This window comes from Myxocyprinus asiaticus, chromosome 33 (genome assembly GCF_019703515.2).
Source record: "Myxocyprinus asiaticus isolate MX2 ecotype Aquarium Trade chromosome 33, UBuf_Myxa_2, whole genome shotgun sequence".
In the NCBI taxonomy this organism is placed as follows: domain Eukaryota; kingdom Metazoa; phylum Chordata; class Actinopteri; order Cypriniformes; family Catostomidae; genus Myxocyprinus; species Myxocyprinus asiaticus.
Genome location: NC_059376.1, coordinates 39,254,680 through 39,279,722, shown reverse-complemented (window position 1 = coordinate 39,279,722; position 25,043 = coordinate 39,254,680). Strand labels below are relative to the sequence as shown.

Here is a 25,043-nt window from a genome sequence, read left to right as displayed (position 1 = left end):
TGCACGAATCGCTGCGTTATTTGGTAGAAACGTCTAGTAAAATTTAAGTTACCTTTAAACGCGAGTGTGTAACACGAAAAGGCGTGTATAACGATGCTAGCCGGTTAGCAAAAATATGGGCGACCCGCCATTTTAGCGGCAGAAGTCGCTTTTCATCATGAGCGAATGAGAGACGAACGCCGGCAGTTCAAAAACGCCAATTGCAGGAGAAAGGAACGAAAATAACTCCAAGGCCGTAGGTTTGCATGCAGTTGGACTCCCGTGCATTTTTTCCTTAAACCTCAATATGCATAAAAAAGTACGGCTGGTGGGTTTAAATGCCTTTCAGTGATGAAGCAGAGCTCGGTGAAGATGTGGATGCCTCCATCTTGTAGCCTGCTTGCAGCACAAGCGCCTGATTAGCTGCTAAGCGGCTAGGCTAAAACACACATACAAGCTAACGAATAAAAATGGGCGGTGAACCAAACAAAATATCAGCTTTCATTGGAGTTAATGCTATATGAGGTATCATGAAACGAAATGATAAATGCACCGATCAAACAACAATTTTAAAGTGGAAGTCTGCATTAATAAAATGCAAATAAAGAGGATGATTTTGTGGGTTTGTGTGTTAAGAGTTGATTTGTGGATTTTTCATGCCTCTTGTCTTGATCAACCAAACAACCCACCCCTTTTTGTCAATAACCCCAATGCACATGTACTTTTGAAATATAAAGTCAATTTAAATAAATTGCATTGGGCACTTACTTATACACTTTGATCTCAAAATAAGACTAAAAAGCAACTTACACTGGCTGCTGCTATTAGCTGCATTAGCACGCTAGCTGAAATGTTCAATGAGATCTATGGGCATCCAGTTAGCATCAATGCTAAATAGCTCATTAAACGATGCAAATCCTACATACTTAATCGGCAGAACAGAGAAAATGTTACATGATTCATTTTTGCTGTTTTATTTATTTACTTTAAGAATAGCTTAATGGCATTTCATGCGAGTTGCACAGTTCAGCTTGAGTATTTGTGCTATCCGCTTAGCTTCCCTCAAGAAAAATGGCGGATGTACCGTTAGCCGTCACATAAAGCTGTAAAATACTCAGATTCTTTCATTCCGTTGCACAAAATACTTACTCGTTCCGATTTGTTAATTTATTTTTTTAAAAGCACGAGTGAGGACTCTTAGAACGAATTCAACCCTGTGTGCGCCTTTCACTGTAGATAATGCTAAGTCTACATCTTTTCATGCCGCCCAGGAAGCCGCCATCTTCTTGACAAGCCCTCAATAATTAAACGGCGGGGCGGTTCAGCCTCCAAAACGCGTCGCTCGCTACCGCAACTCTACCATGATGCGCTGCTATTACACTATTTTATTCATTACCATTACACGCACTCACTACAACTCTAGAATGATGCTTTATCATGCCTAATCCCCCAAAAAAGTGGAAAATAGTTTCCCGCCAAAATGGCACAGGCACTACAGTTATCGTCACTATTGTAAAATTATAATAAACGTATAATTATGATAAATATGAACACGTATTATAATCAATAATATAAAAGGATCTCCTTCAAACATCGTTAGAAGCTTTCTGTTATTTGTAGGTTTATTTAAAAAATGTTGTTGACAGTGGTGACTTTGGTTAATATGATTCCAATTTAAATTCCAGTTTATTTCCATTGACAACTGTACTATGTTTTTATTTTTAGTTGTACAAAGAAAGTGTGACTTTTGCTCACTTATCTCGATGCTCGAATCTCTCATTCTGTCATCCCTAAACAATTAGATCATGCTGTCAAATTGAAATTCTATAGAATTAATAAAACATACATGCCTAGAAGACATAAAACAACAGATTTCACCTTGTTTTTAATTCATTTAATTTTTTTAAAAAGGTGAGCTGGAAATAATATCAACACAAACATGTTTCAAAAACTTGGACTAAAGGACCAGAGGTGTAGGAAAACAAAAGTAGACATTTAATTTCTAAAATTGGGAGATGTATATACCTCCGACAAGAAAATACACTTTAAAACAAAAGTTTAGTTATGAAAATATGCAAGGGTAAACATCTTTTTATATTTATATAAGTGTGCTAGAGGTAGACCAATAGATAAATCGGTGCCGATAGTTGCTTTTTGAAACCATCGTTATTGGCAATAATCTATAATAACTGTCGATAGTTTTTATTTATTCTTCCTTTTTACATTGTGGCCAGCGCTGGAGGATTCTACAGTTCTTATAACAGCGGCAGAGGTGAAATAAAAACATTTGCTGTATCTAAGTCTTTCATCATTGTAACATGCATATTCATCCATATTTTTATGATCACTTCAATGCATATTTTGTTATTTTAATAATCAAGTTTTCGAAATTGTAGTGAAGGCATGCAAAAAAACAAACAAAAAAAAAAAGACCTCTGAAGGTGTCCTGTGGTATCTGGCACCAAGACTTTAGCAGCAGATCCTTTAAGTCCTGTAAGTTGCGAGGTGGAGCCGCCGTGGATCAGATTTGTGGTCCAGCACATCCCATAGATGCTCAATCGGACTGAGATCTGGGGAGTTTGGAGGCCAAGTCAACACTTTGAACTCTTCATCATGTTCCTCAAACCATTCCTGAACAATGTGTGCAGTGTGGCAGGGTGTATTATCCTGCTGAAAGAGGCCACTGCCAACAGGGAATACCATTGCCATGAAGGGGTGTACCTGGTCTGCAATGAAAGTTTAGGAAGGTGGCACGTGTCAATTGACATCCACATGAATGGCCGGAGCCATGGTTTCCCAGCAGAATATTTTCCAGAGCATCACACTGCCTCCACCGGATTGTCGTCTTCCCACAGTGCATCCTGGTGCGTTTCTCCCAGTGTGTTTCTGGCTTGTTTATAGTATAAAGTTCCACGTTATGCAACAAATCGTATTTCTTTCTTATTTTTATTGGAATTTTGGTTGAACAATAAACTTTATCTGGGAATTCATTCATTTTAGCCTGCGTGTCAATACCCGTCACAGTAATGAAAAACTGCGAAATATCTAAAAACTATCCACCACCTTAGTTATCGGTATCTTCAAAATCCACTATCGGTCGACCTCTAAAGTATACCACAGGTTAGTCCTTTACAGGTAGGTTAGTTATTAATGTTTCACTGATTCTTGAGATACGGGACAAAACATGTCTTACATACAGAAGTCATCTTTATGTTAAAAATCAAGAAAATAATAAAAAATACAAATACTGGAAAAGTTAACTCTAAAGGAAATATGTATACTCAGGGCATTTATTACTTATATTTTTCAATAATTTCATTTGAAATTTTTCAAATGCATGCTCTATACTTGGAAGCACAAGTCCTTAGCAAGAGGTCACAATGTTAAACTGCCAAACAAAGCGTTTAAAAATGCAACCAATTCATAAATATCAAATGAAAGATATGGATCTGTAAGATATCAAACAATACATAAAGTAATTTAAAATTATATTTTCGATTAAAAAAAAACTGTCTATCAAATTTGTGTCCTCACTTTGCGTCAACTCCGTCAGATTTTTTTAAAATCTTGAATAAATCAGACAATGTCATGGTCAGCAAACACTCGGCGGTACCATGATGATTCTAATTGCCTGTTTTCTATTTCTGGTCTCGAGACGCCAAGTCAAAACAGCCAAAATGAGTGATCCAGAGGAGAACAACAACCATTTAAGTGTTACTTGGAGTACAAATAAATTTCAGGCTCAACTTGTGCAGCTGTTGGCTGTCATAACAACTCAGAATAATTAATGATATCAGCGTAACTTATCTCTGACCATCACTTCATGTCATCAACACACTCCGGTGAGGCACTGTCTATAAAAAAAACGGTCATCTCGACTCTGTGAAGTATCGGCATGTTTTTTGACAATGTTTACAAATGTAATACCTTAAACATTACATTACCCGCTAAGAATATACCGATGCGAGTGAAAACACTGGAGACCAGAAATTGAAAACAGTCGAATTGTGGAACACTTCCGTGATCAGGAAAAAGGTGGATAACTCTGAGTACCCCTTGCCCACTTCCTGCTCATGGTGGATGCAACAGTAGGACACTTAGTCTGGTAAGTTTAATATTTTTTTTTAATATTTTAAACAAACAATGTTTAAGTCTTTGAGGTCACAGCTTCAACATGTCAACTCTGTCATTCCCATTATGATAATTCATGTTAGAACTGTGAGATAAATTTTGAAATTTTAGTTTAGGTTATAGAGGCAGCTTTAACTGAGGAAAAAAACAAAATGGCTCCAGTGTACAACACATGGTTAAAATGGAAAAATATTCCATTTTGTCAACTCCGTCTGAATTTTCAGAATACAGAAAATTGGGTTTAAATGCCTTTCAGGAAACAGAAAAAAAAAATATAGCATATTTTTTATCACTTAATTTCTTTACTGAACACCATTATAACAAAGACTTTACACTCTTGTTAGATGGATCAAATTAAAATAGCATGCTTTTTAGTGTCTGATGGAGTTGATACAAATGACAGTAAGATGTACGTTATTAAGTAAATAAATGTCAATTTTCAGAAGAAAAAAAAAGGTTTTATAAAAACCTGTTTTCTTACATGGTTCGTTACCTGACACCTTTGTCTACAAATATATCCATTTAAAATTAATTTAGTATTAAAAAATAAAAACTCTGATTTTAAACATGTTTTGTCCCTTATCTCAAGGATCAGTGGTTAAATATTATTCTCATAAATGTAGGTGTTTTCACCATAATTCATAAACATGACTTTTTCACCAAGTCTCTGAGAACGAAGCTCAAAAAACAGCCAGATATCAGATCGCCAAAATAACAGGCGTATAATAAATGATGCACTACTTCTGACTCTATCAGTCAAGATTTACAGGTATACAGCTTGCGATTACCATACCACTTTTTACCACTTGCTATTACCATAAAAAATAATGTAATTCTGCAGCTTTGGCAGATCTGAGGTAAGTACAAGTATTCTCTACCACTGCTGTAAATAAGTGTACCATAAAGGCATTACAAGAATTTGTACTGTAAATATTTTGTAAAATATGTTTGTGTGCGCTTTCCTCCAAAGTTGGTCTTATACTGCTGTAGGTAACTGTACATTGGTTTCAGAGGTCTCACTCGCAAACTCATCACTCTCTTCAGGCTCCCTTGTTTGAGTATTCATCCCTCTATCTACAAAACAATGAAAAAGGATAAGTGTACTATTCAAAATGCAAATATAAAACAACTTCCACAAGTATAACAGTAATTCTGTTAATAGATTTTGGAATTATCATCTGCTAGAGGTAGACCGATATATCGGTTTTACTGAGTAATCGGTGCCGTTAGTAGATTTTTGGAACCATTGGTTATCAGAAAACATCAACGGGCGATAGTTGCCAATATTTTTTTTTTTCAGCATGTCTCCAACTTCCTATCTTGCAGAAAAAAAGCTCATCGTCATCTCACTGTGTGTGTGTGTATATATATATATATATATATATATATACACACACACACACACACACACACACAAACACACACACAGGGCTGTCAATTGAATAAATTTTATGAAATTAATTAAATGACATGTCGATTAATTAATCAAATTTATCGCAATTAATCACAATCAACATTATTTGCTGAGAAAGTCCCCGCAAATAAAGATGATTCATATAAATAATGCATAGTCATTCAAATATTTATAAATATAATATGTAGTGCCTATAATAAACATATAATACGGATTGAAATTTAGTTGTAAAAATAAATCGCATATTGTGGTACATGAATTAAACATTGATTAGACAATACAAAAAGTGGCTTAAGAACTCAATATATTGTTTGTTTTATTCTCATATCATTGAATTAGCCTACAGTTGACAGCAATCTGTTTTGCATTAAATTTGCTTATGTGTCCAGTTCTCATAGTTCGTGTTCTTGAGTCCCGTATGCGCTATTTTTAATTGTCACTCTATGCACATGTGCATGCTTCAGACGGACTCATGGAGCATCTCACTGATATTCAGCATCATAAACAATGCATTTTTAGGTCACTGCATCAAGTCAAAAGTAGTGGAAACTTTGAAAATCGGTGAATATGTAGGCTATAAAAAGTTTAATTTGGTAAATACTTCATTTCAAAATAAGAGTCCTGTAATAAGTATGTATATTTCAGGCTTGTTTATAGTTAAAAGTCTCACATTATGCACCAACTCTTAATTTTTTCTGGTTATTATTGGGATTTTGATTGCACATTTGGGACTTATTAATTATGTAGGCTACAATGCTACGTCTGTGCCCATCATAGTAAGGTAAGATTAAGAGCATTTTTTAACATTTTATAAATCCATTTCAAAAAATATATTGGCAGATAAATCGTTATTGGACTTTTCCACCACCTTGGTTATAGGTATCTGCAAAATCCACTATCGGTCGACCTCTATCCTCTGCCACCTTCTCAACGCAGCATTTATATTAAGTAATTTGCATTTGTTTTATTTAGATTCTACATAACTATAGTTGATTTGGACACTTACATGAGTCACCTGATGATAGCAGATCAGAAGTCAGAATTCTGCCCTCTTCATAAAGCTCCATCTTCTGGACAAGTCGCTGTCTCACTGGATTAATAAAAACTTTCTGATCAGATAACTCTGTAAATAACCAGAAAGAGAATTAGAGAGGAACAACAGAATGAAACATACAGGGTTGTAATAACCTTTATTGAGAAAACTGGCTCATTTGTAGATTTCTGTTTTTCTGAATCTCATTACCTTTATTCGGATTGGGTTGTGAAGGGTTATCAACTAAATAACCACTTGATTTAGTGCCCAGAATTTCACAGGCCCTACATGACGACTGCTGAGATTTGCTAATGTGACTTGTTAAGTACTGAGAGAAGCCTTGACTCTCATCCGATTCACACGGCGTTCCAGACGACTGTGAACCCCATGATTCAGCATTCCAATCTGACTCTGAGAATTCAGTCTGAGTCACTACAGAGTTCAAAGTGGGAAAGACAGGCTTGTGAAGGCAGGGGTAGGTGTTCTCTTGAGGGTGGAGTTTCGAGAACTGATGGGCAAGAGAGTCCGGGGTGCAGTTGTCAGAGTGCAGAGGCACAGGCGTGGATGGATGAAACGATACAGGAGACATTTTGAACATAGTTGATCTGCCAGAGGCCTTCAACCCTGAATGCACATCTTGGAGTTCTTTGAACACCTGTAACACACACAAAAAAAATAATAATATTGTAAAGCAAATTAAATGGGCACAATTTATAATATTATAATATAGTAGGCCAATAACTTTTATTAAAACTGAACACATATAGCATACAAACTGATTCCCCTACTTCAGTCATTTGAGGTCTCTTCTTTCTCCGTCGGTTTAAACACTGACATGCCAGCTGAACGATTTCCATTGAACCATGAAGGGCAAATGTGTCTTTAGTCATCAACCGAGGATCCAGATGTTTCCTGCAGATGTTCTCTGCGGTTTGAGAAGAGGACATCTCCTGTGACTGCTTCCTTCTACTGAAACTTCTTCCATCATCCTCCACCTCTGTTACCAGATCTTTCTGTGAGAAATAAGAGTGTTAAACCACCAGCAATTAGCACTAACACTGTATAATGTGAGACTAAGTGACTAGATATTACTTCAGATTTCCTTACCAAGTAAATCGTTTTGGATTGGCCATCGCCCTCTAGAGCCCTTCGCCCAGTAAGTATTTCTAACAACACCTGTGGTACAAGAGAAACAGAGCATTTGTTTACAAAAATTAACATTAAAAGAGCTAATCAAAAAAACATGACAGTACAGAAAATATAACCATAACACTATTCATGTATTTTGTAGCGTTAAAGTTTATAATGTATAATAATAAAAATAACAATTAAAGCTGTCGAAATTAACACGTTAAAGCTTGCGATTAATTTAAAATATTTAACGCATTCATTTTTCTTAAACGCGATTAGCGAATGTACCCATTTTCACATTAGATTCGTATATTTTATTCAGCTGAACACAGCTTGGAATAGGGAGGAACCTTTGCGATGTGTCAGAGGACATTATACACTGACATACACACCACAAAAACACACACAACAGCAATTTTGTGCCAATGATCAAGTGATGGAGAAAGGATCTCTCAACTTTATTGTTTTACAAAACAAACCCAGAAAGAACTTGTGATAAGACAATTTGGTTTAAGTATTATTACATGTGCAGTGCCAGCGCTAAAAGCAAAACAAGACGTTTTCTGCAAGAGCTTTTCATGTGGAGTTCAAAACAGAGCGAATCATGTAAATGCAGCTTCACGATTGCAGTAGCAAAGTGGATAGCCAAAATTAATATTGTGGATAATGATAGTTTAAGAGATTTAATGCACACTGCAATGAATACACAACCTATAAGAGTAAATTCAATTAGTCAACCTTACACTTAGAGAAACATTTAGTTACTTGAATTGGTGCTATTAAGTGTATTTCTATATTATTATTATTATTGTTAAATTATGTTTAGTTTTCTTTAATAAATAGGAACTAAATGCATTTTGACAGGAAAAGAAGTCTATATAGTCAATTTGCAGCACTTTCAAAATCTGTGATTAATCATGATTATCTATGAAAAATCATGCAATTAATCTTGATTAAATATTATAATCGACTGACAGCGCTAATAATAATGCATTGTATTTGTATAGCACCTTTCATATCATCAAATATGAAATTAGATATTAAATGCAGCTCAAAGTGTTGAACATATCAGAAAATAAAAACATCAAGAAAGTGATTGCAGGGGCCTGGGTAGCTCAGTGAGTATTGACGCTGACTGCCACCCCTGGAGCCGCGAGTTCAAATCCAGGGTGTGCTGAGTGACTCCAGCCAGGTCTCCTAAGCAACCAAATTGGCCCGGTTTCTAGGGAGGGTAGAGTCACATGGGGTAACCACGAGGATTTAGAGCACATTGGGAATTGGGCATTCCAAATTAGGGAGAAAAGGGGAGGGAAAAAAAAGAAAGAAAGTGATTGCAATAAGAGCAAATATGACGTAATAATGTAAGTGTAAATTAATAAAAAGGGAAATTGAAATTATGGAGAACAAATGCTAAATACATATGGAAAAATATGAATATGCATGCAGACATATGTATTACTCAATTGCTAATTTAAACAAGCATGGCTTTAAATGGTTTAAAAATGTAAATCCTTGAAGCCTGTCTTATTTCAATCGGTAGAAAGTTCCAGATCTTTGGGGCATAATGGCAAGCAGCAGCTTCTTCTGATCTCTTATGGTTTACATCACAGTATGCTAAAACATCAGCATTTGAAGACCTCAAAGTAGTGATTTGCAATATATTTTAAGCTACTTTGTTACACTTTATAATTCAGTTGTAGTGTTAAATGCCATTTAGGTACCATTCCAGATTTCTCTTACCACTCCAAAGCTATAAACATCAATCTCCATGCCCAGCTGTCCATCCTTCAAGTACTCTTCTGGGAGGTATGCGAGCGTCCCTCGTACCGTTGAAGTGCGAGCTATGCTGGACGTCTTGCCTGGAGTTCTGTTGGGGTTCTGACATAACCTTGCCAATCCAAAGTCCCCCAGTTTGGGTTCCAGGTGATCCCCTAAAAGGATGTTAGAGCTGTAAAGGAAGAAACATGACTGGTTTGTGAGAGTTACCAGGTGGTAGCCTGATAGTTAATAATCTGAGCCTCGAACAAAGGTTTGAAAAAATGTGTCCTAAGAGAGCATGGTCTGTAACCTGTAACAAAAAACAAAAACACTTGACTTTAGAATAGGGCTGAGTGATAAAAGTAAAAAAAAAACAAAAAAAAAGTCTATCTTCTCAGCAGGGACTAAAAACAAAATGATTTTCATTTTGGTTCATTCTGAGCAAAAACAGTATTTTTTCGCTCCGGTTCAGAAGTTCTGCAGCCTCCTTTGCAAAAGGTTACTGGTTAGAACAAAATAAAAGAACGGTTAATAATGTTCTTTTTAAAATGACAGTACTCTGCACTAAGGCGCAGTATTGCCAAATCTCACAAGAGTAACAAACAAGTCCAAAATAAGCCACTTGCCACACCAAAATAAGCAAAAATTAGCAATTAATTTTTTTCCTGTGTGGTGGAATTATCAGCATAGAAATCATGACAAGCATACACTTAATTAACAGTTAAGCATAATTTTAATTACAGATCTGCTTCTGAGTCAAAACCCGGCAGCATCAAATCTATATTAATGCATCATATCTAACAATAATTCAGTGAAGACTTGAAACAACTGAGAAATGTACTTTTACCTCTAATGTTTTCTTTGTATCTGGATTAGCTGTGCAGTATATGTAGTATTTATACATAGATGTTAAAAAGGTCTTCATTCAGAGAATGCGACATCCACAACAGGCAATTAAGCAAAGAAATGTGTGATGCTGCAGTTTCCTTCAGGATCAAAGCACAAGTTTCATTTTTTCAGGCAACATGAAGTGGTGTAGTTCCAAATGTTACTGTGATAAACCTTTTGGCGTTTAGTTTCATAAACAAATTATTGGAACAAAATTAACCAGTTATAACTGGTTACCAGCATCAAAAAAATTACGTTTTCATTCTGGAACAGTTGAAAATAACTATGTTCCAATTTTCATTTACATTCTGCTAAACATTTAGTTAGTTTTTGGTTTCCTTGAACCGTTTTTAGTCCCTGATTCTCAGTGATACACTGTAAAAATGTAATTTTAACAGTAAAAGACTGTAAAAATGCTACAGTGAAAAAACATTAATTGGTTAACAGGTAGTTACCTTAAAATATACGGTAACATTTTTAAATATATTTAAAAAGACAATACATGTAGTTTTACGGTAAATTTTGTAAAAAAATATATATTTATTTAATGTAAAAAGTATGATATTCTGTATAATTAACAGTAAAAATTTATATTATGTTTAACAAGAGAGTACATGTACTTTTTACGGTAAATTATTGATAATTACGGTAAAAAACAAAAATACAAAAATAATTTTGTTTATGGTAAATAAACAAAAAACATTCTAATTCCCAGAATGACCTGCGTGACCCAGTTCATTTCATTATATTTTATGGGATTAGTTGTTTCTTATTATTTTTAATATCAGTTACGTATTTTGGGGTGTTCTGTGTTATATTTGATGTAGTTTAGTTAATGTTTATTACATTATTTTAATTTCACATGTTACCCTGATGGTGTTTATTGTTTGTGTGACACTGAGCACTCTACATGTTTATTGATCATTGCTCCAATCCAGGAAGGGCCTTTATTGGTGAACTTCATGTCATTATATGCCCTTTTGTAATTACTACAGTGATTAACAATACATTATAAAGTGAAAAGCAGATTTTTACAGTTTCAGAAGGTTAATATGTCAAGTTAATTATTTAATAATATAAACAACGATAATGCACTGTAAAATATACAGGTATCAGAATTACATCCCGTAAAGCCTGAAACGTGGTTACCATATTTTTTACGGTGAATTTCTGGCAACCACAGCTGCCAGTTTTTTACCGTAAATTTAACAGGATTTTTTTTTTTTTTTTTTTACAGTGTATATATATTACAATATACACATTTTAAAATTAAAATTTATTTTAAATTAGTGTTTCAAAATCACTGATAAAATATATTTTTTTCATGCAATAAAACAATTGTATCATAAATAAAGAAATAATATTGAAAAATGAATTTGGTTCCAAGAAAATTTTCATTCCATCAATGTGCAACTAATCTGCGAAGTCGTGAGGTAGTACGTATAGGTCAACATATTTCCTACATTTTTTGTAACAGCAGGGTAGATTCAAGCTTTTTCATGGTTGGCTTCGTGGATAGAGCTTGCATTAACGCATGAACGCATAAGTGAAGCCTCCTTGGTTGACCACGTACAGTAATTATATGTATATATATATATATATATATATATATATATATATATATATATATATTTTATATTATTACATCATTCGCAATACCTCATGGGAGGAGTATTTTTTCAAAATACTTTTTTGCTGTGAATCAAATGTTTTAATGCTGTGATTCATCTGAGAATTGGTTCGTTTGGTTCAAGTGTTGTAAGGGTGTTGAAGTAGCTGCGTTCGAAGTCATTGTGTGTGCTGCCACCAAATGTTAAGAGACCAAATGTTGAACTTAAACTCACCTCTTGATATCTCCATGAATAAGCGCAGGTGAACAAGAATGCAGGTACTGGGTAGCTTTGGCAGTGCCCACTAAGATATTTACACGCTGTGGCCAAGAGAGGGCATTGCTGTCCTGAAAGAGACATGTATTGTGAATAACACAGTTCCAATGCCTAAAATAAATAATTCACCCAAAAATGAAAATTTCATAATAGATTACTCACTCTCATGTCGTTCCAAACCTGTTTGACTGAATGAAAAAACAAAGTAATTGAAACAACAGGGTTGTCAAAATCTAAAAAGTTGCAAAAAGCTCTTCCATGGCATATTTGAATGTATAGGAACACAAAGGAGATTTAAGAGTGGGGCTGGGTGATATGGCTAAAGAATTATTTCTCCATATTTTTCAGCCTACTGACGATATATGATATACATCTTGATAATTTTGTATTTGCCCTGAAATGGTTCAAAAGTGATTTTCTTTTAATCAGAGGAACCATTATTTCATCTAATCAGCCACTGCAGCAAAGTAGATAAAATTAATTAAAGGCATTGAATAAAAATCTATTAAAAAATAATGGCATGTTTCCCCACAGTTTTTACTAAAGGGAGAATGAGATCAACTCATTTTCATTGCTATGCACATTTATCATTTATATACACTGATACACAGTATATGCTTAATAAAAAACATTATCTACCTTCATATATTTTTAACCTACATATTTTTTGTTAATGAACAAGGTGTGGAGCTTTTATTTTGACACTGAAAGTGCATTGTGTAGTTTTGTTTGCAATGTTCTGCATTTGGTGAAACACTGTCATCTCCTTTTCTGTTATACTGTGCCGTGTTTGTAGATTTGCATAATAACTTGTAGCAGTTACTAATGTTTGGAACTGCACGAATGCTTGAACCTGCAGTACTTTCTTTCACAATGAATGTGAACTGCTGCTCTAAAAGCGCTAAAAACACGAGCCCATGAGCCCCGTGTATGCACAGAACACACCTTCTGAAGCGCACACAGACCATGTTCATCTGTCTTTCATCGCAGCCTTTTGCAGTTTAAGAATCACATTTGACAATAAAGCCATTTTGATGTCATTTTAATTAATTGTGCAGCCCTGAAGGATTGTGAAATTAGTCAACTGATGCTCTTTATGAAACTAAATGGCCCAAAAAAAGCACATTGAAAAAAAAATCACGATATACTTGATATTTTATATCGTCAACAAAATCATCGCAATTATATTGTGCATATTCGATATATCGCCAGCCCTTTTTGAGAACAAATGGGCCAATTTTCAGCGTTTCTCACACAAAGCTATCGTTTAACTTAGTCATATTTTCTGGTACTTTTATGCTGCTTTTTTGTTCATTTTGGAGCTCGACAGTCCCTGTTCCCATTCACTTTCGTTGTGTGTAGAAAGAACACCCAGGAAATTCTTCAAAACGTATCTTTTTGTGTTCCACGGATGAAAGAAAATCAAACGAGTTTGACACAATGTGAGGGTGAGTAAACAATGACACAATTTTCATTTTTTTTGGTGAAGTATTCCTTGAAGAGGCCATATTGTTTACCAAGAGAGGTAACTCACCTCACAGTGCAGCCGGTCCTCTAAAGAGCCATTTGGCATGTAAACATATATGAGACAATATGTTTGTCCTTCTATACTATAGCCAACAAGGTCCATTATGTTGGGATGTCTGTATCTGTGGGGAAAAAAGAGTGTTAAATAAACCTTGCTACTTTAGATTCAACAACATTTAATGAGAATATTACAGAGTATGTGAAGGAAGCAAGGCTTGAAATTGTTGACTGATGTGTCAGAGAAAATGACCTAGTTAGGAGACAAAAGGATGACAACTACCCACAAAAAAGTTTGAGGGTGTGCTGGAGACTTTCAGTTTTTTGGGGTCATGAAAGAGCAAACATAATTTCAAGTGGGCAAGTCCCTTTTGTGCTTCTGCAGAACAAACATAAATGAATCACAGCCAGGCTGAAAGAAGCTGATTAAGAAAAACAGGAAAGACAGAATTAAAAGCACAAGGTGCAAGAGAACGAAGCAAAAGCCACAAAACGAGAGGCTGGATGGAGAAAGTTTCTTACTGCGATAGTTTCTCCAGTTCTGTCTTGAAACTTTCCTTTATGACATTCCAGTCCAGATGCGAGTCCTGATCAAAACACCAAAAGGAAACAGAGACAAGAAAAGAAAACAGAGAAAATTCAAGAATTGCACCTGCAGGTAGGATTATTTACTTGCATATGCCATCTGCAATTCGCTAAAGAAATGTTACAAATTAGGCCTAGGTAATGGTGCAAATACGGCCAAAATTAGCGCTGAATGCAAATTTGCCGCAATTCCCTAGCTTGTGGGTCGTTTCTGATTGCTAGTTTGTGAAGGATGCTGCGGACTACTACAATTTGGCATGTTTTACTGGGACTGTACAGCATCACTCAACCATCGTGATCCAGGCACCCAAATAGGCTCTTTAAAATGCTGAAATTGCGCTTGATTACATTGTGCGCATATCCAGGAACAGTTATAATGCTCTTCTCCATCATTTGATGATTTATTGCTGTTAATCACTATATAATGAACAAAAACATCCCTTTTAGATAAAATTCAGTTGATTTAATTAAATTAAAATTGTGCCAATGCTTGAATGACAATGACTTAAGGCCCAAACATACTTCGCACAAGTGCGCAGACGCAGACGCACCTTGCTACGCAAGCTCGACTTCACACATCGTTGCATTGTGAAATGTGTCAGAGTGCAATTCATAACTTACGCAAGTACACGCTGTATTCTCAGCGTTGTCGCAAGGGGCACTACAGCGGATTTTATTTTTTCAATCAACAACTGTCATGGTGGAGTAGCAATTTGAGGAGAGTCTTGCCGAATAAGTTAGATTATACAAACATATTTTTCTGTAGTCTTTTCAGAAAATAAAAAAGCACACACTCCTCAACTCTAAACATGTTGACTCCACCACATCTGGTTTCGTGGCACCTAAAAAACTCTTTTGCCCTCTTGTGGTCCGGGGTTTGTAACCGCCAGAGCCACGCAATAGCACACATAATGTATGTACAATGGGACCACACGCTGACAAAGCACTCGCGTCTGCGTTTGCATACTTGCATGAAGCATGTTTGGGCCCTTAAAGCTGAAGTGTGTCTGTGTGAAAAACTGTTAACACAGTGTTTTCTATGGTGCTATAAAAACACCTGTTTTGAGCGACCCGTCCATACAGACACAATAAAATGTACTCAACCAATGGCGCAAGCTGGGGGCAGGACTATCTGTTTGACCGATCAACAGAAGACGGGGGGGCGTATTCAGAAAGCTGTTTGAAAACGAACGTTTATTTTTGCAATTCCATTCGGTGTCACAGAAATTACACACTACAGCTTTAAAAACGCATGGTGCAACGCTATCCCAGAGCATATTGTACCAGGTTAAAGGAAAGATTTCTATTACAAATTAGACAAAACCGACAGACCAAAAAAAACAAAAATTCAGACTCGTTTATTAAAAACAAATTAAGAAAAAGAAAGAGAAAAATCATGGTTACAGTAACTCACTTAAAATGAAAGTGAATGGGGCCAGTCTATAATCATTCAAATAAACACTGCTTCAACAGTTTAGCTACAAGTAACCCTTATTCGTGTTAACAAGATTTTAGTGAGATAAAATCGCTTAACGGAATTACAGGGTTTTCCAGAGTAAAATTGGATATAACTTTACACAGACATTAAGAGATATTAAGAGATCGTCAAAGTGCTGGCACCCATTTACTAGCATTATAAGGACCTGACAGAGCTCTTATCTTCTTCTAAAAATCTTCATCTGTGTTGTGTTTTTTTCTGTTGTAGTACCTCTTTCAGCTTCTTCACAGCAAACTCTGTGTTTCTCATTGTGGCTCTGTACACGTGTCCGAAACCACCTTCTCCAATCTGCTTGTACTTGGAAAAGTTGCATGTACCTCTCTGTACTTCCTCAAATGGCCAGCTCATCGCAGTGGATAAAAGAGGCAGGGGGTACTTGCGGTTCTCGCACGGGCACTATGAACAGACACAAATGCACCAGTGGATTAAAAAATAGAAAGGAAGTGATATGTGATATGACCACACAAGCACGAATCATGCTGACTAATGCATCAAAAAGTTCAAAAAAAGTACAATTTGTAATGGCTATGTATTGACAGATGTAAAAAAAAATATTAAAGAGTTTTGTATTTTGTAAATCAAATGAATCACCTCCTCTTCTGTTTTAGAGACTCTTGAACATATGGAATCCAGATCAGGGGGTGGAGGGCCAGGCTTGGGAAGAGGCCTGATTTCTGGAAAAAAAGAGACTATTTTGAAAGAAGATTTAAAGATCTTAAAGACATGAGATTCTGATTGGAAGTGCTGAAGTCAGTAAGATTTAAGCGACTTAAGCTCTAATGTTTGACTGTCTCCAGTTTGACAGGTGCAAACACTGTGTAAAGCTCAGAATAACATGTTACCAGGGACAGGGAGAAGCTTTTCCACATAGATGTCAGTACTGGGTTGAGATACAGTAGATTGTGGTACTGCTGAAGCTGACTGTTGCTCCGAGCGAGACTGCTGAATATGTCTCCCTGTGGAAGTGCACACAAAAGTACATTAGCAGATTTATTATCCAAGTTCTTTACCAGTAGTGTCTGAACAAAACAAAATCAGATGGTACATACATTCTCTATATCTGTATACACTTCTCCTATACAGTTACTAGAAAGAAAACATTAGATCTCCCTAAGATCAGTTCTAAAATGTACCAACAACCCTGTCAATGGTTAATACATATGTATACATTTCAATGGCTAAAATTAAACCTATTAGCCTATATCATTATATATATACTGTATATACAGCTCTGGAAAAATTAAGAGTCCACTGCAAAATGATCAGTTTCTCTGGATTTACTATTTATAGGTATGTGTTTGAGTAAAATGAACATTTATGTTTTATTCTATAAAGTACTGACAACATTTCTCCCAAATTCCAAATAAAAATATTGTCATTTAGAGCATTTATTTGCAGAAAATGACAACTGGTCAAAATAACAAAAAAGCTGCAGTGTTTTCAGACCTCGAATAATGCAAAGAAAACAAGTTCATATTCATTTTTAAACAACACAATACTAATGTTTTAACTTAGGAAGAGTTCAGAAATCAATATTTGGTGGAATAACCCTGATTTTCAATTACAGCTTTCATGTGTCTTGGCATGCTCTCTACCAGTCTTTCACATTGCTGCTGGATGACTTTATGCCACTCCCAGAGCTGGGGAATATTGTCAGAGCAGAAGGAAGCAAGTTTTACTCCAGGATAACCTTGTACATGGCTTTATTCATGCGTCCTTCACAAAGACAAATCTGTCTGATTCCAGCCTTGCTGAAGCACCCCCAGATCATCACCGATCCTCCACGAAATTTCACAGTGGGTGTGAGACACTGTGGCTTGTAGGCCTCTCCAGGTCTCCGTCTAACCGTTAGACGACCAGGTGAAGGTTCGGTGATGATCTGGGGGTGCTTCAGCAAGGCTGGAATCGGGCAGATTCGTGTTTACGAAGGACGCATGAATAAAGCCACGTACAAGGTTATCCTGGAAGAAAATGTGCTTCCTTCTGCTCTGACAATGTTCTCCAACTCTGAGGATCGGATTTCTGAACACTTCCTAAGTTAAAACATTAGTATTATGTTGTTTATAAATGAATATGAACTTGTTTTCTTTGCATTATTCGAGGTCTGAAAACACTGCATCTTTTTTGTTATTTTGACCAGTTGTCATTTTCTGCAAATAAATGCTCTAAATGACAATATTTTTATTTGGAATTTGGGAGAAATGTTGTCAGTACTTTATAGAATAAAACAAAAATGTTCATTTTACTCAAAACACATACCTATAAATAGTAAATCAAGAGAAACTGATAATTTTGCAGTGGACTCTTAATTTTTTCCAGAGCTGTATATATATATATATATATATATAAAAAAAACACTTATCCTTCAACTATTAATTATTACCAATTTCTTTCCATTTCAGAGGCAGAGCAAGTTATTGCATTTTAATGAAACATTATGAAAACAAATATCTTGACATGCACTTATGAATCATACACATTAAGACTAGGAATATGTATTAACAATGTAAATAGGGTCCATTTTTACTTCAAGATCTAAATATGAGCCTAATTAGTTCTTTGTCTTCATAGATATTGGCAGAAAATGTCATTTGTAGAAGCTGAGCCGTGACGACATCTCTAGAGATCAGAGAACCTTAACAAACAAGCATATGTCATCACGACAGAGATATGTGACCTGACAACATCATGCTTGTTTTCTTAATTCAGTTCTGAAATGGTGGGAGAGACTTGTCAATACAGTACCTGAGTTAAGACCTCAATTAAAGTTATTGCTAAGCTCTCTGGTTAAGGCACACATTGTAGATGTGGTGTAGACAATGAAGGCAACTAGGCAAGAAGAAGACAATGAGATAAAAATTGACATACATTCAAGGATGATATCACGAGGTCTAAACCACTGCAGGTCTTCAAGAATCTTCACAAGTTCTCCAACCGTCCCATTGCGACAGCCCCATTTATGCATAAGTTCTTCTGTCCGCCTGTTGCCGTGCTCCAAAAGCCGCAGCTCAGTCTGATCAGATATTATCCGTGAAGCTGCATTGGAAATAAAAGCATTTTAAGCACCCCTTACAAAGATTTACCACTGTAACCACAGTTTCCACCAAAATATTATTTTTGATAAAGTTAATTATCAAATCATAATTAATTACATTTTAATTGTGTTAAATTACAATTAAAATTGTAAGAAGCTTTCAGAATTTTCCTGATTTTTGTAATTCATTATTTATAATTATATATTTATTTATTGACAGTAGTGGCTAACAGCAAGTCACTACAGTTGAACTGTAGTAATAATTTGACATGTTGGTAAAAAATATGGTTACCATTCACCGTGAAATGCCAGTAATTTTAATGGTAAAAGAATGTTTCAGTAAATACTGTAAAACAGGGTTCTCAACGGGGGCGTTCAAAGGATGCCAGGGGGCGCTGAGAGCAAATTAGTAGAGATAGCGATGCATCTGAAGTATTTGGTTTAGCAGCGTCAAATACAAAAGCGGAGGCACAACCTCGGCTAATGCACCTGTATGGCTCTGTAGATGGATACGAGGTAAGGGAATGAAGTAGGGGGACGTTCATGAAAAAAAGGTTGAGAACCACTGCTGTAAAACATTAATTAGTTAACGGGTAGTTACCTTTACAAACACTGTAAAAATTATGTTTAAACATGCAATGTTACTGTAAAATATTGTAAATATTTTGTTTTGGTTTTTTAGATGAAAAGTATGATTTTACGTATAAACAATAAAAATGTATATTATGTTTAACAAGGGGATACATGTACTTTTTACGGTAAACTATTAAAATTGTTAGTAACGTATAACACTGTACACGTATTGTGTATTGATCCTGAAAGGGTCACTCTTTATGAATTTTAAAGGGATAGTTCACCCAAAAATGAAAATTCTCTCATCATGTGTATGACTTTCTTTCTTCTGTTGAACACAAGCAAAGATTTTTAGAAGAATATTTCAGCTCTGTAGGCTATCACAAATGCAAGTGAATTTTTGAAGCACCAAAAAGCACATAAAGGCAGCAAAAAAGTAATTCATAAGACTCCAGTGGTTAAATCCATGTCTTCAGAAGAGATATGATAGGTATGGGTGAGAAACAGATCAATATTTCAGTCCTTTTTTACTATAAATTCTCTACCCTGCCCATTAGGTGACGATATGCATGAAGAATGTGAATCGCCAAAAACAAAAGAAGAAGAATGTGAAAGTGACAGTGGAGATTGATAGTAAAAAAGTACTTAAATATTGATCTGTTTCTCACCCCCACTCATCACATAGCTGTTGAAGATATGGATTTAACCACTGGAGTCTTATGGATTACATTTATGTTGCCTTCATGTGCTTTTGGAGCTTCAAAATGTTGGCACCCATTCACTTGCATTGTGAGGACCAACAAAGCTGAAATATTCTTCTAAATATCTTCATGTTCTGCAGAAGAAAGAAAGTTATACACATCTGGGATGGCATGAAGGTGATTAAATGATGAGAGAATTTACATTTTGGGGTGAATTATCCCTTTAAATCATCATGTGGCCTTTTGTAGTTACTACAGTCAATATATTTTAAGGTGCAAACAGTCGTATATGGTTTCAGAAGGTTAGCATATGAAGTTATTTAAACAGCTATAATTACAAAGATTTACTAACGTTATGCACACCTACAAGAAGTAAATAAACCATAGCTGTAACAAATAAACATTACACGAATTACACATTTTCCCAGAAACTGAACTTTTAACCTCACATTCAGATGGCTAAGCGATTAGCGACTGAGCTAATAATCACGTCAGCACGCTAAGAAGAAAAGTTAAAGCAGTAACACGTCGTTTTAATAAAAATTAAGAATACATATAATAATCTTACCGAATAATATCCAGTCCGAGTGTGAAAACGAGTCCACAAGCCGTGTAAAGTCATTCATAATAGATGCGGGTAAGTTGTACAGAAACTCATTGTCAAACTCCGCTCGAGACATTTTTCAAAAACCTTCCGTGTTTTAAATGACCTAATTCTCTTTTGTTTTCTTTGATTTGTACGTTTGTTTGTTTTTAATATGACCTGTTATGTTTTGCCGTGGTTCTTGAATGCGGGAGTTTCCTGCTTGTGGCTGTCACTAGTGTCAGTGGTCTTTTCGCCACTTTTGCCTTGAGTCACCACCATAGTAGTCTGCGAAATTACGAATCGTACTATGGCAAAGGCGTTGCTCATGAATATTGAATAGCCACCTTTGTAGAGAGGCGAGGCATCTCATTTAAAATTCAGGAGCCACGCCTACACCGTACAATTAATTCGCCACTCGCCAAGCTTATTGAAACGCCCACTTTCAAAACGTCTGCCTTTCAGTCAATCACTTATACGTACTGGGCAAACGTCACGATACCTAATAAATATTCATAAGCCAAAACCTTTACCATGGTACAGTGCGTAAGTTCCTTTGCCTTCCATCACGTCAAACAATATTTTCACATATTCCACTTCCTTTTTCCACAGTTAGTAACAGGGTAAATTTCACGGCTCTTATAGCCAACTAAATGGGCTGCTTTTGCATTTTATGACTTTTTTTTCCCATAAAAAATTTAAAGTGATGCAACATCCCACAACAACGCCATACACAAACCATATTACACAAATGTGTGTTTTCTTAAGTAGGCCCATGTATTCAGTGATGCTCTCTTTTCGTCAGAGATAGACATTTAAACTGAATGTATTTGTCAAAAATTAGTCAGTTAAATGTCATCAAGGTTGAACGCGATGAAAAATATAATTAACATGCATTTTTATGTTTAAACTTAGGTCAAAACTACAAGGAAAAACTAAAAGCGAAACTGAAACGCCTGTAATAATAAACCTGATAGTTGACTGATGACTTCATTTTCCAAATAACAAGCAGCCATCAGTACTTTTCCTTGTTTCATTCACATTTTATCCTCACTTTTGACTCGTGAACTGAAGTTTCCATTATCAATAATGTACTTTTGGAGGAGGGACTCAAGAAATGGAGGCATTACTAAATGAGTGATAATAAAATACTTATGATTACATATACAGTAGCAGCAAAAAGTTTGGAATAATGTAGATTGCTGTTTCGGAAGGAAATTGGTACTTTAATTCACCAAAATGCCATTCAGCTGATCACAAAGTATAGTCAGGACACTACTGATGTAAAAAACAACACCATCACTATTTGAAAAACGTCATTTTAGATCAAATCTAGACAGCAGCCATCACTCCAACACCTTATCCTTGAGTAATCATGCTAAATTGATCATTTGGTACTAGAAAATCACTTGCCATTATATCAAACACAGTTGAAAGATATTTGGTTCGTTAAATGAAGCTTAACATTGTCTTTGTGTTTGTTTTTGAGTTGCCACAGTATGCAATATACTGGCATGTCTTAAGGTCAATATTAGGTCAAAAATGGCAAAAAAGAAACAGCTTTCTCTAGAAACTCGTCAGTCAATCATTGTTTTGAGGAATGAAGGCTATACAATGCTTGAAATTGCCAAAAAACTGAAGATTTCATACAAAGGTGTACATTACAGTCTTCAAAGACAAAGAACAACTGACTCTAACAAGGACAGAAAGAGATGTGGAAGACCAGATGTACAACTAAACAAGAGGATAAGTACATCAGAGTCTCTAGTTTGAGAAATAGACGCCTCACATGTCCTCAGCTGACAGCTTCATTGAATTCTACCCGCTCAACCAGTTTCATGTACAACAGTAAAGAGAAGACTCAGGTGTGCAGGTCTTATGGGAAGAATTGCAAAGAAAAAGCCACTTTTGAAACAGAAAAACAAAAAGAAAAGGTTAGAGTGGGCAAAGAAATACAGACATTGGACAACAGATAATTGGAAAAGAGTGTTATGGATCTTAACCCCATTGAGCTTTTGTGGGATCAGCTAGACTGTAAGGTGCGTGAGAAGTGCCCGACAAGAGAGCCACATCTATGGCAAGTGCTACAGGAAGTGTGGGGTGAAATGTCACCTGAGTATCTGGACAAACTGACAGCCGGAATGCCAAAGATCTGCAAAGCTGTCATTGCTGCACATGGAGGATTTTTTGATGAGAAATCTTTGAAGAAGTTTAAGAAGTTCTGAATTTTGTTTTTCAAATTGTAATAGTAATTTTTCATGTTATTAATGTCCTGACTATATATTGTGATCAGTTGAATGCCACTTTGGTGAATAAAAGTACCAATTTCTTTCCATTAGAGCCAAATCTGTACATTATTCCAAACTTTTGGCCGCCAGTGTGTGTGTGTGTGAGTGTGTGTGTGTGTGTGTGTGTGTGTGTGTGTGTGTGTGTGTGTGTGTATGTGTATGTATATATATATATATATATATATGATTTCATATTATTCATTTTGCATTCCTCTTACTGTAGTACTACATCTCTAAATTATCATAATACTATATACAAGTCATAATATCATTTTGTTTGTATTGAAAGAAATAAACATGTTAGACAGAGAGCAGGTAAATGTTTACTATTGTGTATCTGTTACATATGGCAAACAAATGATACAGTAACACAGTACTATAAAAGTAGACACAAACTATACTTTTCACTGTCAGGAAGGCAAGGACTTAGCTTGGCAGATGGTGAATAACCACCGACACCTAGTCTGTAGGATTGTTTGGTTAAAATAACATATTTTAAAGATACATACTACCCATCCCTTTTATTTAAAACTAAATTAAAAAATATTATGCACACACACACACACACACACACACACACACACACACAAAACAAACAAAACAAAAAAAACAGCTTTGGGCAAAGGTAAAAAAATACATACAAAAAGTGAATGGGTGTTCTCCCGGGAAACATACTTTATAAGGTGCAGATCTTTAGACTGGTTGTCCATCCGGTCAAGTTTGAAATATTTTTGTCACAAAACATAAAGTGGTTGGAAGATTATGTTTGAGGCCAGGTTCTTATGTTAAAATGGAGAATATTTCCCAACGAACACACTTCACTCGATAATCTGAGACAACATACAAGGGATGAGTAACGCATCAAGATCCTGTAGCTTTTTTACATCATCAATATTGCCCAAATACATCTCCCTAATATTATCCAATGAATTATTATTTTTTTCAATTAAGAAAATAAAGCAAGGCAAATGTACTGTTGATCTCTAGAAATCCTTAATTCATCCAAACCACTGAATACCAACAAGGGGCAAACACAGGACTCGGAATAAAAATAAAACTACGGTATAAAGATAAATTCTATTACTCAAACTTCAAGGCACAAGACTATGTTAAATAGACCATGAACTCTCTACCATGGTGGAACTGGAATCTAGATCTTATAGTTAAACTTGTTTCATCTGACTTTAAATTATCCTCCTCGCATGGTTTGAAGTGCTGTATTTAAGTTATATGGGTAAAATTTGAGTATTTCTTTTGCTTCAATTCTATTGTTTAACAGTACACAAATTAGAGACATACTAAAAGAGAAAACTCATCAGATCTGCTGGGTAAACGATTATAATATTGCAATGAAAATAAAACAGCCTATTCCCAATGTTAGATTTATTAAAAAAAGAAAAGAAAAATAAGAATAAAAATAAATCTAACACAGAAATCTACACTAGCCGTGACACAAGTAGTGGAATTTGAAGCCCAAACTCAGCTACCATCAGTTAAATAATTTAAGAAATAAAATCTGTTCATATTATCATATAACAGAGCGAAGTGCACAGCTAGCCTTAATTAAACAGAACACATTCAGTATTTTTATACCTCATGAAAACCTTCAGATTCAGTTGGCATGGTTGGGCTCAGCTCTTGGAGTGTTGTCTGAAAACATCTTATATATAATAGTAAAGGGCAAGCAATGTCCTATCTTCTAATGGCAATCATGCATATTGATACATGTTCACATACATAGCATGTATTTTTGGGTACAGGGACACAAGGACATTCCATAGCATATTTCACTGCCAGAGGCACAAAAAATCCAAACAAACAAACAAACAATCAAACATAAAAATAATAAAAAGTAATTGGTAACACTTTACAGTAAGGTTCCATTCATTAACATTACTTAATGCATTACATATCATGAACTAACAATGAAAATTATATTTTTTTACAGCATTTATTCATCTTTGTTAATGTTAATTAATAAAAATGCAATTGTTAGTTCATAGTGCATTTGTTAATGTTAACAAATCAATTTTGTTA

The 25,043-nt window shown here is 35.3% G+C and overlaps 2 protein-coding genes across 12 annotated transcripts in view; both read right to left on the bottom strand.

Annotated features, from left to right (window-relative positions):
• The window catches only part of LOC127424422 (host cell factor 1-like), a 41,095-nt gene extending 39,816 nt beyond the window's left edge, over nucleotides 1–1,279 (bottom strand). For all 10 annotated transcript variants that reach the window (XM_051669614.1, XM_051669615.1, XM_051669620.1 and 7 more), the window contains exon 1: nucleotides 1,129–1,279. The gene's annotated coding sequence lies outside the window, so the exon portion shown is untranslated. The remainder of the gene's footprint in view (nucleotides 1–1,128) is intronic.
• Nucleotides 1,280–1,858: 579 nt separating this feature from the next.
• LOC127424428 (interleukin-1 receptor-associated kinase 1-like) lies at nucleotides 1,859–20,984 on the bottom strand. 2 transcript variants are annotated; one of them, XM_051669645.1, is made up of 14 exons: nucleotides 20,704–20,984; nucleotides 18,696–18,863; nucleotides 16,670–16,783; nucleotides 16,419–16,501; nucleotides 16,038–16,223; nucleotides 14,267–14,331; nucleotides 13,755–13,869; nucleotides 12,179–12,291; nucleotides 9,429–9,636; nucleotides 7,665–7,733; nucleotides 7,346–7,570; nucleotides 6,768–7,212; nucleotides 6,531–6,647; nucleotides 1,859–5,184 (listed from the first exon to the last, which is right to left on the bottom strand). In XM_051669645.1, the coding sequence occupies exons 1-14, from the start codon at nucleotides 20,813–20,815 to the stop codon at nucleotides 5,087–5,089; spliced, it is 2,118 nt and encodes a 705-aa protein (XP_051525605.1). In that variant the 5' UTR covers nucleotides 20,816–20,984; the 3' UTR covers nucleotides 1,859–5,086. The 2 variants fall into 2 exon arrangements, with proteins under 2 accessions (XP_051525605.1, XP_051525606.1); XM_051669646.1 differs by having other exon boundaries at nucleotides 20,899–20,974.
• Nucleotides 20,985–25,043: the final 4,059 nt, after the last annotated feature.

What these genes read in the sequence shown, in the direction of transcription:
- LOC127424428 (XM_051669645.1), bottom strand. Translation starts at nt 20,815, where the DNA reads ATGTCTCGAGCGGAGTTTGACAATGAGTTTCTGTACAACTTACCCGCA. An exon ending in CTCGGACTGGATATTATTCG is followed by an intron (nt 18,864 to 20,703) that starts GTAAGATTATTA and finishes TTTCCAATGCAG; the next exon opens with CTTCACGGATAATATCTGAT. An exon ending in CTGTGAAGAAGCTGAAAGAG is followed by an intron (nt 14,332 to 16,037) that starts GTACTACAACAG and finishes TGTTTTGATCAG; the next exon opens with GACTCGCATCTGGACTGGAA.